At 43.6% G+C, this 12544-nt stretch overlaps 1 protein-coding gene across 9 annotated transcripts in view; it reads right to left on the bottom strand.

Moving 5' to 3' along the window:
* The window catches only part of LOC120956835 (electroneutral sodium bicarbonate exchanger 1), a 37191-nt gene that overhangs the window by 19754 nt on the left and 4893 nt on the right, over window positions 1-12544 (bottom strand). For 3 of the 9 annotated variants that reach the window (XM_040378603.2, XM_040378604.2, XM_040378605.2), the window contains exon 1: window positions 3779-5568. The exons of 1 other annotated variant lie outside the window; for it this stretch is intronic. In XM_040378603.2, coding sequence (XP_040234537.2) covers window positions 3779-3816 — 38 coding nt within the window. In that variant the 5' untranslated portion in view covers window positions 3817-5568. Of the gene's footprint in view, window positions 1-3778; window positions 5572-12544 lie in introns of those variants that run through there. 5 more of the 9 variants (XM_040378597.2, XM_040378601.2, XM_040378596.2 and 2 more) reach the window with 5 other exon arrangements.

Genomic DNA, 12544 nt, shown 5'->3' with positions numbered 1-12544 from the left:
CCCCCCCGGTCCACAACAAGGTCTTTTTGTTGAGCGATCTTCGAAACTCCAGTTCAATCGAGATTCATCCAGCTTGCGAAGGGCTTTCCCCCACGTTGAATGTCTCCAACAAAAACAGGTTCCTTCCAAAAATCGTGGAAACGATTTTACATGAATTTTGCCGTTTCGGACGATATTGGGAACCAGGCGATTTGCGTCATTCGATATGCGATCGAAAATGTTGAAGTCGTCCGCGAACGGCCTGTTTTGATCCACCATTTGAATGGCGCCAGAAAGGTGGCAGGTTGTAAAACCAGTTATGCGAACCAGTGCTCCACCCGCGTGACATATACATATGTAAGTCAATGCCAATTTTCTGGTAGTCAGCTCGTAACCTTCTGTGGTCTATGGGCGATATCTTGTACCAGACGGTGTATGATTTCGTGCCGAAGTACGCTCAAGCAGTACCGGATACCTTCTGGTTTAAGATGACCACTATTCGCAGGACCTGCAGGTAGGCACAAAAGTAATACTGCGCACGCTTCCGGTAAACCTTGCCCCAGTTCCAAGTGTTCCACGTCTGCCCGAAAGTGGGTCAACATTGGGTAGAGCAAACGAACGAAACGAAACAAAAAAAAGACTCTCCATGAAAGAACTACTTTCATAGGCCGGTTTGTTTGCTTGTTGATGCAGTCACACACTGTCGTCGGGAATGGATCGGGTACGCAATCGATGCGCGGTGTAAAATGTGAATGGTTTCACTTGAACCTTGGCGCAGCAATGTCCCTTGGCGCTGGGTGAAAGAAACATGTCTCACTCGTACACGCCGGACGGGGGGACGATATGGGATAGCGTGGTGGCATGGATTGTTTACACTTCCTTCGATTATCTCGCATTTCCTCGCACGAATCTGATCCCCAGGCACGATGGTTGCTGGGACAAGCTGCGGTGCATAATTTGTTGCTGTCAGCGCGCGTCACCGTATTTGCATCTTGGATGGTTTCGTTTTTTATATCAACTCAAACAACGGACGGAAGTGAAACGAAAGAATGGCGAAACAGCACAAACACATGCATACGGAGAGGGCGCCAGCGTGATTCTATTTGATGTTGGGAATGGCAACGATACCGTACCGCAACAAGGAAACCGAAAGGGCGTTGGTGTTTGATGACTGGCTGCTTTGCCTTCTAGACAATGCGTTTCTGAGGGAGACACAGAGAGAAAGAGACGGTTCTAGCGGATGTTTTATTAGTTCACTGACCCTTCGGTGAGGTCGGGCTGTCGACCCCAGTCTGTGCAAGAAATAAAGAGCCCGAACCGATGTGCATGTGTTCCAGATGTTAGCTTCACGCGCGTGTGTTAGATTCCATTTGCAACGGAAGCAAATTTCCCGACTGCATCGAAATGGCTCAAAAGAGCGATTCTCAATCAGTTGTGCGCGTTGGAACAGGGCCAACGCGGGTGAGGAACGTTCGCCGAGATTCCCTCAACAGGTCAGTCAGCATAGTAAAGCCGACAGCCCGAATGCAGAGAACGATCGACAATTTCCGTCCACTACTAGCGCACGGCAAAAAGCGACTAATGTCATTAGCTTATAAGCTCAACCGGCGACCGGCAGGGGTCTGACCGGAATGCTAATCACGGCACCGGCGGCCTATTGCCGTTCGAACTTGCCCGGCGTTCGGCGATTGGTTCGAGTGAACGGGAAAGCACACGGCCAACGGTCCACAGCGGTGCCTAGCCACAGTGCTGGTGCTCGAATATTCCCGAGCACGTTTCGGAAGACTTTGTAGCGATTGATTCAACAGTGGTTGCGGGCCGCACGGAAGCACGCTATCCGCTCGAACACTTAGAGATAAGCACGGATAGGTGCTGTGCATTTTTCCACGTTGTTAGAAAAGAGAATCCCCTGGACTTTCTTCGGCGACTGCCACGAGTGCATCGATACCGCTGGTACGGGTTTCTTTATTTAATTGATAAAGAGAAGAGTTGCTCGTCTCAGCTGAAGCGGTCTTGCAACACTCTCAGCCGTTTATAACGCACCCAATTAATAGCTCCCGTGAGCTTTGTGCTGTGTCGGTCGGTAAACATTAGGCGCGACGGTACGTGAAGAATAATAAGTGTTCTTTTTTATTACCCCGCCGCTAATCGGGTCGTGTGTGAAGCAACTCGCGAATCGGGGAAGGGTAGAAGGCTCTCTTTGTACCGGTTTTCCGTGACACCGAACTGACTGACTGGGAAGGAAATTAAATTTTAACGATTTTTTGGTCAATACCACACACACACGCAAACCCACATAAAAGCTGAGCGTTGATGAGATGCATTTAGCATCGATTATGGGTACTAATATGGAAACCATCTTTTGCCATATTTTGCAGAAGCTCATTAGCAGTTCTGGCCGCTTGTAAATATTAGCCGCGCTGCAATTGCACCTACGTGCAATCAATCGTTTCGCACACGCAAAATGCAAATGCGTGTGTGCATCGTGCCGTCGCCCCAGTGCCAGCTTTCCCTCGCAACAGCCGCGGGTAAATGCACCCAACACGGACAGAGGCGAGATGGAAAGAAAACGGAGAGAAGCAATAAAAGAAACCATCGCCGAGCCAACGATGCGGGAGCGTACCACCAACGTTCATGGACACGGGATGTAATATCAGACCTTTGCGACCGTCCTGACCAGGGCCAACACAAACACAAGCGATTGCTCATCCACAGTGTAAGCTATTTTTTTTCCTCCTCTTCGGTGTTTTGCTGCCGGAACGGTGCGAGACGGTATCTCCTTTCTCCCGGGTGGCGGGAGATTGCGTGCGGTCGATCGTGTTTGCCGTACGCCGCCTGATCTTGATCTCATTACCGACCGTCACCTTAATGCGATGATGCAGTTCGTCTTTGATGTGTGAGTCTGTGTGTGTGTGTTTCTTTTTAGTGACACGCAACTATGATTCCTTGCGCTTACTTCTCTGCAACGCTCACACAGACGATCGCCATTAAAGTGCTCTTATCTTTGCGACCGGGTCGTATGAATTTTGCCCCAAAACCCATGAACATGATCAGCGACATGCGGGAAGTGGTGTGTGTGTGTGGCGTGATTTTTGTTGGCACGGAAGAAAATGTTTGCTTTCGTGGGGTTTGGGGTTGATCGATTCCGCTTTTTTGGGGTGAGGGTCAACCACTCATACATCTGCGTGGTTGATCGGAGTCGTTTTTGCAAGGACGCAGATCATTAAAGCTGCAGTGGAATTGGCAAGGTGAACATGACCTTGGATGGAAGATGTGACGGTTGGATCAGATCAACGGTTGGGATTAATTTTGAGGACGGATGTTAAAAGTACAAGGTATTTTGCCTGATAAATTATTAATGATAGGCTACGAATACCGACCCAATCATAAGAAAGTATGATTCAATCTTACGACACTTCCAAAAAACTAGGGTTCCTGGTGGCAGCCCTTAACATTAACTGGACCTTTATGGGGTGGGTAGAAAGGTGTCTTTGCTTATCCCGTTTCGCAAACCCTTCCAAGAAATCTCACCTCATATATACGTATAACAATAACATTAGCAGGAACTGCAGGGTTAGAAAAGGTTAATCGAGAGCCCTTGCGCTAGAACCGTAATGCGAGATAACGCGGGACAGAACAAATATGTATGTGTTTGTTTTTTTCTTTCTTCATTTCTTCACCATAAATATTGATAACAGTTTTCCTCCCCTATGAGTCAGTAGGGACTGAATGGGACTTTTTTGTTAGCCCTCGGAGAGCTAATGCTTGTTCTTGCTTCCTTTCCACGTGGTCAACTTACCGTTGCGAACGATAGCGCCGGTTGGCGGTGTCCTTCATGTTTTGTTAAACTTGTATTACTTTGCGGTGGTTTAAAATCTGCAAAACTCCACTCGCTCCAGCAATTGGAGCCCGGCAATCAAATCGTTCAATCGTAACGGTGCTTGACCGGTACACTTCCAACCGCTACCTTTTCGGTAGGTTCAATCTGAAGTGGAATTTTTATGCAAGTTTATAAAGCTCGGTCCAGCTTTTACCAGCCGCTAACAGATGCCTTAACGGAACCGGCGAGGCGTAGCGGGCACTGCTTGGACCACAGTGAACAAACATTTATCCACACACGGACACACACACATATACACTGTCGATGGGATTTGTACCAGTTGGGAGCCGCCGTGCAGCCGAGCAGCAGCATACAAAAATCGATGAACTGCGCCCAGAAGGCCCGGGAGCGGAAGACGGTGGGGCATGAGGTCAGTAATTCGTAGCACGAGCTAGCGAGCTGTTAGATGCTAGCGATTTGTATCCATTTGACTTGATTATAATTGAAGGATGCCTTGCAAGGACACTTGCGCTGATTTTGGCTTCTCAGCTGAGACTGCGTGTGTGTGGGAGTGTGAACGAGTGTGTGTTTAGTTTTCTTTCTTCAAGCGCACTCGAACACTAGCACAATTAGCTTATCACTATCATTACTGGGAGCAACTTTGTCTTCCTGCTGTTGCTGACCTTCGGACGTTAACGCGCCCCGCCGTTGGGCATTGGTTGTAACGGGTGCATAAAAGCCTACTCCACTTGGAAGCCCCACTTGAAGTTGTTGGGCAAAATGCTGCTTTCCGGCTTGGACTTTGAAAAACTCACTTACGATGTAAATTGACTTTTTGCACTTTTATCACGCATTAAAAACCACTTTCACTAAAACACCGTCACGCGGGCGGGCACAAAAAGAAACGGTAGAACCATGAATTGCTGAGCCTTGCCCGATGGACGCATAAAATTGAAATGTATTTTCTTTCACCGAGAAGATGGTGAGAGGAAATTGTCTTCCAAAATGGAAGACATCAAAGCCGCGACGAAAGCAAATTGTGGAAGAACACGTTTGATGCACTAAACGGATGTGGGACAAAAAGAAAGCCAAACGGTGCGGCCCCTCGCCAGAACGTTGTGGAATCTTTTCAAACCTGCGTTTTTTTTCCCACAGAACGTTTCGAGGTACTCTTTGCCTTATCCTGAGGGAATTTTCCTCAATATTAACGCACACATACATACACAGATAAACACACAAAGAAAATCCGGCACAGACAGAGACTGGGATTGGCGAAGGTAGACGAGTTTTAATGGACAAAGTTCCGCCGTCACCGCCACGACTGTATGATTCGCAGCGTACGTGCCCACATTGTGTGCTGGACTTTTGCAGACGATCCTGGAACAAATTTTCCACCGCCAGGTAAAAGAAAATTCGTGCAATGGGTTACACACAAACTATCACTGCGCTTCACACGCGACACGGTCTGAGGGGCGTATGGTTTAAGAACTAGCTCGCCCAGCTTCGTGTTGCACTTTGTACGCTTTCACACGGCTAAGTTTTCCCAGCCCGGAATTGAAAATTGGACGAAATTTTCACGCGATTTTGTTTGTTTGCCTATCCCACTGCTGGTGAAAGATGTGTAGCTTCTGCCCTACGTTTCGCGAGTCAACGGGTCGCGCAGACGACCAACGCGCATTCCGAATGTCGCGCACGGTACTGCTGAACGAAAACCGCCTCGTACGTACGAAACGTTACTCTCGACTGCGGTCCCGATGCCATGTGCGTCGATGTGTATCCGAACTGCCGCTCGCTTTGCGTTTCTTTATGCTGCTGCTACTGCTGTCTGGCGTGGTTTCGCTGCGCCTGCCTACCCACCGCTTGCCGTACCAGCTCGATCCGGACAGCACAGCCGCGCGGGACGTTTGTTGTTGCCGGCAGTAGTAGTGCAATCGGGAGCGTCATACGAACCAGGGGGCAACCCGCTGACGAGACGGGCCGATATCGGCGTCTGCGCCGAAAGGGAAGTCGGAGGACATTGGGAGATTAGGGTGGCTGGTTTGTTGATGTGTACCAGAGCGACAGCGGTAGCTAGCTAGCACTGGAACAGTGCCGGCGCATGGTCAACACGGTGGCAACAACTGTGCGTTTGTGTTGGTACTACAGTAAGCGACGGTTTTTGTCATGCGTGAAGAATTGCACAGTGTTAATTTATGCAGATATGTTCATTTTTATTCATAAAATAGTGTTTGTGTTCAATATGCATGATAATATGTTGTATTAAAAAAAGTTTTGTTTATTATGTTAATGAAAACAAACTAATTATATTCACATTTCTGGGCTAAGAAATGCATTAAGCTATTAAAATAAAGCAATACTTACTAAACTAGGTTTGAAGTAGTCTGGAATTTAGTGGTAGTCTCACAATGGTAGTCAGCATTTAAAATAATATCTCTAATATTTAAAATATTTACATAATACTCTGTGATGAGATTTTATAAATTTGCCACTAAGAAATCTAATAGCGATGATGATTGCCATGAAATACCCCTAAAATTACGATCAAACAATATTTTGAAGTTTTTTTTAGATTCACTTACGTAGAGAATTATACATACAATATATATTAAAATAAGTATGGATGTTGTTTACACAAATAAGTTCGAAATAATTTCATACAACATCAACGATTCATGAACTCCTCAAACCAGAAATATAATATATAACGATGGCTTATAGGAGCAAACACCATGTGAAACGCATAATATACTTTGCAAACAGCAAAAATAAAGAAAAAGCTAATAAAACAAGATCAAAATCTCAACCACAGAATAACGATATATACACAGGTTTAACCTAAGCGTTTTAAACTCAGTAAATTTATCTAGTATTTTTTTCAATCCGTAACAAACATCATTCACGTTGTTTACTTCAAACATCGTAATTTGATTTATCCAACTATATCGGCAAAAACGCGATTATTTATATAATTATGGTGGACAATGTAGCATCCATAAAAGTATAGCGATGAACGATGGCAGAGGCTGTTTTACGGCCTGTTCATCTTTTTGTTAGGAAATTAAATGATTTTAACTAACAAATACCTCAGCTGGCCTAAATGTTTGCAAAACTGCAGTTCGATTTACAATAAAATCCTTAGGACCGTAACTATAACTGTGTTGTGAATTGTTATTTTTTTTGTTATTTTGTTTTGTTTTTTTTTTGCTTCTAAAATATTTAATAGCTATCAAAATTATCAGCTGAGAGCTTTTAAGCTAAAATATATTTTTGCCAAAAATGTTTTGTACATCAAACAAAAAAATTGTCGCGCAATGAAAGCTAAATTCATCTCTCACTGTTGCTACGTGCCCAATCCTTAGCATCGCAGCATTTATGCTACAATTTTCATTCCATCAGCAGTATTGAGAGCGCCTCTACAGCGAGTGTGGAAAAAGGGGGTGAAGCTACTAACACCACATACCTACAGCTCTACATACGCACCCTTCCACTGTTCCGTAGCGATTGTGGGTGCGATAGATAGTGGTGTGTATAGCTGTGTGAGTGTTACCGCGCAACGAATCATATGGCCGAAGCCGAAGAAAGTACAGGGTGACACGGATAGCAACGTTGGCTGGTTAACAACAAAAAATGCTACGACTATGGTATGTGTGTATACGAAAAAAAGTGGAAATAGTTTTTCATCTTTTAGACTTCCGGGCTTTGCCGCATCGCTCGCTCAGACTGCTTACTGCGGAAAACGAAAATTAGACGGATGAATGAGCTGATAGTTACAGGGAAATTGTTGCCCATTTAGGATAATGTCGACGAGGTTTGGTAAAATCAATAAAAAAGTGGCATCCTATTAGTGGGGAAGCCACTTGGAAACGGTACACGTGTTTTACTGAAAGCAGGAGGCAATTAAAATGTCTATCAGATCTATTATTCATGCTTGCCGATATTACCATAATTAACAGCCGGATGAAAGGTATGGATACAATTATCGATCCCTTTTCTATCATTTAAAAGCGCTGTGCCAGTGAAAAATTTTACTCAATGGTTGAAGTTAGGTAATGTAAAAAAAGTTATTCATTAAATTATACCATAATCAACTTCGAGAAGCCTTATCAAAGTGTTTAACGCGATAGAAGCAGAAGCTTCGTATGGAATCCGCATTATCCCACGCTGGAAAATGTACCCCTATGTAGCGCCCTTTTACCTTGCATTGTGATGCCAAACAACAATGACATTATTACGGGTTCCCCGGGAGGCTTTACTTATTTCACGCTTAGGGTTTAATCGAATAATTAAACATCCTCTTCCTCCGTTAAACTCGTGCCCGTAAGTGCCAGAGCTAATAAGCAAATCATACACCTTCAGATTGTGCTGTTGGGAACAAGTGTTCACCTCGGCTCTAGCGGGCTTTTCCACGTGAGCTGAATATGAAGGCATAACACAGTAGAGCTTTACTACGGAAAATTGATAGAATGTGACTGACGCTGGTATCGAACCTCGTTGTGTTTGGTGTAATTAATTTCAGCTGCCTGCGAGGAGGCACGCGGGAGGGTGGATGTTCTTTTAAAAATTTCCCCTTTTTTCCCATTACTTACCCGATGAGCGAGATGGGAATGAAACAGTTGGAGGGAAGTTTATTATAAACAAAGCAAATAACACTCATCGAAGGAAATATTGGTGTGGGTGGTTTGGTGTATACTTTACCACTACCATCATCGTCATCAGCATCATCACATTTTGAGATTGATTAACGAAAAAAAACCATACATACACATATTCATTTGGAGTTGATGAGCGATTTCAATCGGTAAACAGTATTCTTTGGCGGCAAAAAATAGAAGATTTTTGTGTAAATAAAGCAGCGGGTGACGTACTGCATTATTTGGGAGAATGCTATAAATATAATTCTTATCAAAATTCCATCTTATTGGGATGGAGGTTTTTTCTTCATGGTAATCGGTTATTACTTGTTAGTTGTCACATGAAAAGAGAGCCACTGTGTGTATAGACCAAAACGTCAGAAGCAATCGATCTAATGAGCGCACTCAAGCGTATGGCAGTATGAAACCCGTCAAATGCAAATAAAATCAATAAACCTGCCCATCATATGCAGCCACTGGTTAGCTAATACGTAGCGAATGCGCTAGGAAAAGTGTACTATTCGTGCAATTCATCATCTGTACTGTGTGTGAAAAGCAATGATATAAAACTTTCTTCGCAAATCAATTGCAAATCATAAATGCAAAAAAATGAATGATTTATGCAATGAAACGATGTAACATTGTTACAGAGAAATAAATGTTATTAGCTACCTTTTGCTAGCAATTTCTACATACCAAGATTACGCACACTAGAGGGCATGTTATTTTCATGTTGCTAACATAGAACATGAACATAATTATTGTTGTCACAGCATAATATCGCTCTACTTCTTCTTTAGCTCAACAACCGTTGTCGGTCAAGGCCTGCCTGTACCACTTATGGGCTTGGCTTTTAGTGACTAATTGATTTCCCCCCATAGCAGGATAGTCAGTCCTAAGTATGGCGGCACGGTCTATTTGGGGATTGAACCCATGGCGGGCATATTGTTAAGTCGCACGAGTTGACGACTGTACTACGAGACCGGATTTGTGATCGCTCAGGTACGTTGTAAAACTTGCACCTGTCAAGTACACGTAGTTGTTGTTCTTATGTTCCCTTTGCACTGTCAACACTTACGCATGCGATTTAGCATGAAAAATTGTTATTTTTTAACGACTTTGCTACAAGAAAAGGAAGCACAGTTATTGGGTTCGTTGATTTATCATTTGAATTAATCTCATCGTTGATCTCATTTCATTTAAGTCTCGTTGATTTAATCTCGTTGATCTCATTTCATTTAAAATATATTTTTTGTCTTAAGGTTAAATAATACTTTTAGCTCTAACTTAGCTTAATCATTTACGCAAATTAGCTGTGCCATGTGCTAAGGATATGGGAGATGGTTGTATAAAGTTACGGGAAAGAGAACTGAAGGATCTAAGAGAATTGAGAATTGTAAGATAACATATTTTTTAACCTTTTACTTGTAGTTTAGTAAAGAAAGCAGTAAAGATTACGAAAAGTGAACTTTTTCGAATACTTCATTGTTTTTTTATAGGTGCAAAGATTAACAGGAATCACTAAAACCTCCATGTCATTTTTCCTTTTCAATTGATGATTTCGTCACTTTAGCTTCAACAGTTTCCACACTCGATTCACGATTCTCTGTAACATAATTTAACGATTGGTCGTGGTTCAATTGTAAAATATCGGCACACTTTCTCGAGTATGTAATGTAATTGTTTTAAGAAAAGTGTACCTCAGTTATGACATTAAAATATGAGTTACTAACATTGAGCGTCGTGTCATAAAGGATCTAAAATACAAAATTGTCACAGATTAAGTGTTAAGTGTAGAAAAAGCACAGTGAAGATAGGTATCACTTGAATTATTATTGCTTTAACTATGACTAGAATCAAATAAATGTGAATATTTATTACATGATGTATGCACGAAGGGTTATATCGCTCATAATCCCAATAATACGACCACTTTGTTCATTTCAGCATACACTCACAAAAAAAGAAGCTTTATGGCACAAGTGACAAGCGATGCGCCGAGCTGGTTTACCCTTATCCCTCTTGAACACGAATGACTTGTGGCCTTTATCCTTGAAAAGCGCATCTATTCAATCGCTTCAAGGACTGTATTGCGCCATATACGGTTAGGTGCATCACGCTCAATAGTACCACGGCACCGTGATGTGTGTCCCTGTTTCGTTGCAGTGTCATCACGGAAAAGAAGCTTACCGTGGCCGTGACTATACGGGGTAAGATGTAACTCTTCGAACAAAAGATATCGTTCTGAAGTACTACGGGCTTAACGGGGGACTTACGGGTGCCAAACCGTGCATACAGTGAGATGAACCGATGTACCGCTCAAGACGAACCAAACGCGCCCATTCAAGAAGGCACACACGATTGCTCTTCATATTCAAATCCACAGTTCTATTTCTAGTATGGTAAGCGGAGTATGTGCATGTGTCCCGCTGGTCACATATGATAGAGTCACCGCAATTTGCATAGCCCAACGTACGCAGATCTTGCGTATCCTCCTCGGTACCAGACGGATCAACACGTCTCGGGTTGTGCTCTAATCTAGGGCAATCTTTCCGTTCACTCCAGCAGCTTCTCATAGACGGGCCGAGTTAATTAAACTTTCATTCAGCAAAATTGGCCTCACGAGCCTGTATTCGCGAGTGCGCGAGTATGTGTACCGCTGTGCGTGGGTCACCAAATATATGCGAAAGGGCAAATCTTGCGGGCGTAGGTAGACATTTGCCGGCCGCGCATAGATTCTGTATGCCGTATGAGGTTAGGCAAAACTTTGCCATTGGTGAAGGTGACCGTTCCGTGAGCGCGTCTAGAGGTGTGATCTAATTGGAGTTCATTTTAATGCAAACCTTACGGGCAAGATATGATTAGATGAACTGGAAACGATCTGTGCCGCTAGACACTTTAATGGCTCGAGGCGTGTGCTATAATTGGAGCTATTTTTCAATAGAATTTCGCTCTGTACGGCTGGGCCGTCACTTTATCACGTTATCTGGTTGTGAATATCAAATCGTGGCCTTCCAAACTTTACGATGCTTTAGAGAAACAATGTCACCAGTAGTTAATTGAGTAAACTTGGTAAAAAGAATAATTTAATTGATTGTAACAGATAAGCAAAGATAGATATCCTACTAGTCCAATCACTATCTATGTCAAATTGAACGTGTTGAGCTGTACTAACTTATGGCTCACAGCAGTGAGCATAAAGCAAGCTTAAAATAGCCTATCGGACAGCTAAATTGACCACTCGATCGATCTGCTGAATGTTTTATCAGCACAGCGTTACCGTTCCGTTCGGCTACCATTTTTTCCCACCAGTCGGTCACGTGAAATCTGCCCGCAAAGCCATCAAGGTAAGGCAAAGGAACGTGTCACACCGCTCAGCTATCGTTTTAAATCATACTGAAGCTTATGCCACGGTGTTGTTGTTGCCTTTGCTTGATGGTGGATTACACTGGCTGTGGGTAAATCCATGGTGGGAGAGTTATTTTTTAATAACCCTTCAATTAAACGCAATCCTGCGTAGCATGCAGTGACCCGTTGCTAAAGCGAAAGGTGTATAGCGAGATGAAAAATACGCGAAGTACCATAAAAAATAAGTAATCAGTGACACCATTTCCACCCCATCAACATTGCTGAGTGTTAAGTGTGTCTCATAATGCAGCCGATATTGAATGGTTTATAATGGAGAGACAACACACACACAAGCTGTACACTTGATGGTGCACGTACAGCTTAGCACAGCCTGATTTAAGGTCATCGTATCGTGTAATCTAGTTCAGTTTGATGAGACAATATGTGGCCGTGCATATTGCTGCATCGTTTGTTATCATGAGCAAATGCGCAAAGCAAATACAACTTAATCAACTGTTGAACCCCGGGCCAGCATTGCACCCAACATCAAGTGACCAAGTGTTTGCGGACCCAATGCAACCCGATTAATGTTAACCAAGAGCATGAATTTATTTATGATAGCACGGGCGCCTTCTTATCTGTCAACCAGTGTCGTGAACCAACAGAAACTCTCCGGTCCTCATGTGACAGGAAGGTCACAACGATGGTCACGCAATCACGCATACAGCACCTTGGGCATCCTATGCCGACACCATGGGCCCGAATG

The sequence above is a fragment of the Anopheles coluzzii genome, chromosome 3, assembly GCF_943734685.1.
Source record: "Anopheles coluzzii chromosome 3, AcolN3, whole genome shotgun sequence".
Taxonomy (NCBI): Eukaryota; Metazoa; Arthropoda; class Insecta; order Diptera; family Culicidae; genus Anopheles; species Anopheles coluzzii.
The sequence above is the reverse complement of the archived record's forward strand: the minus strand, read 5'-3'. Positions and strand labels throughout refer to the sequence as shown.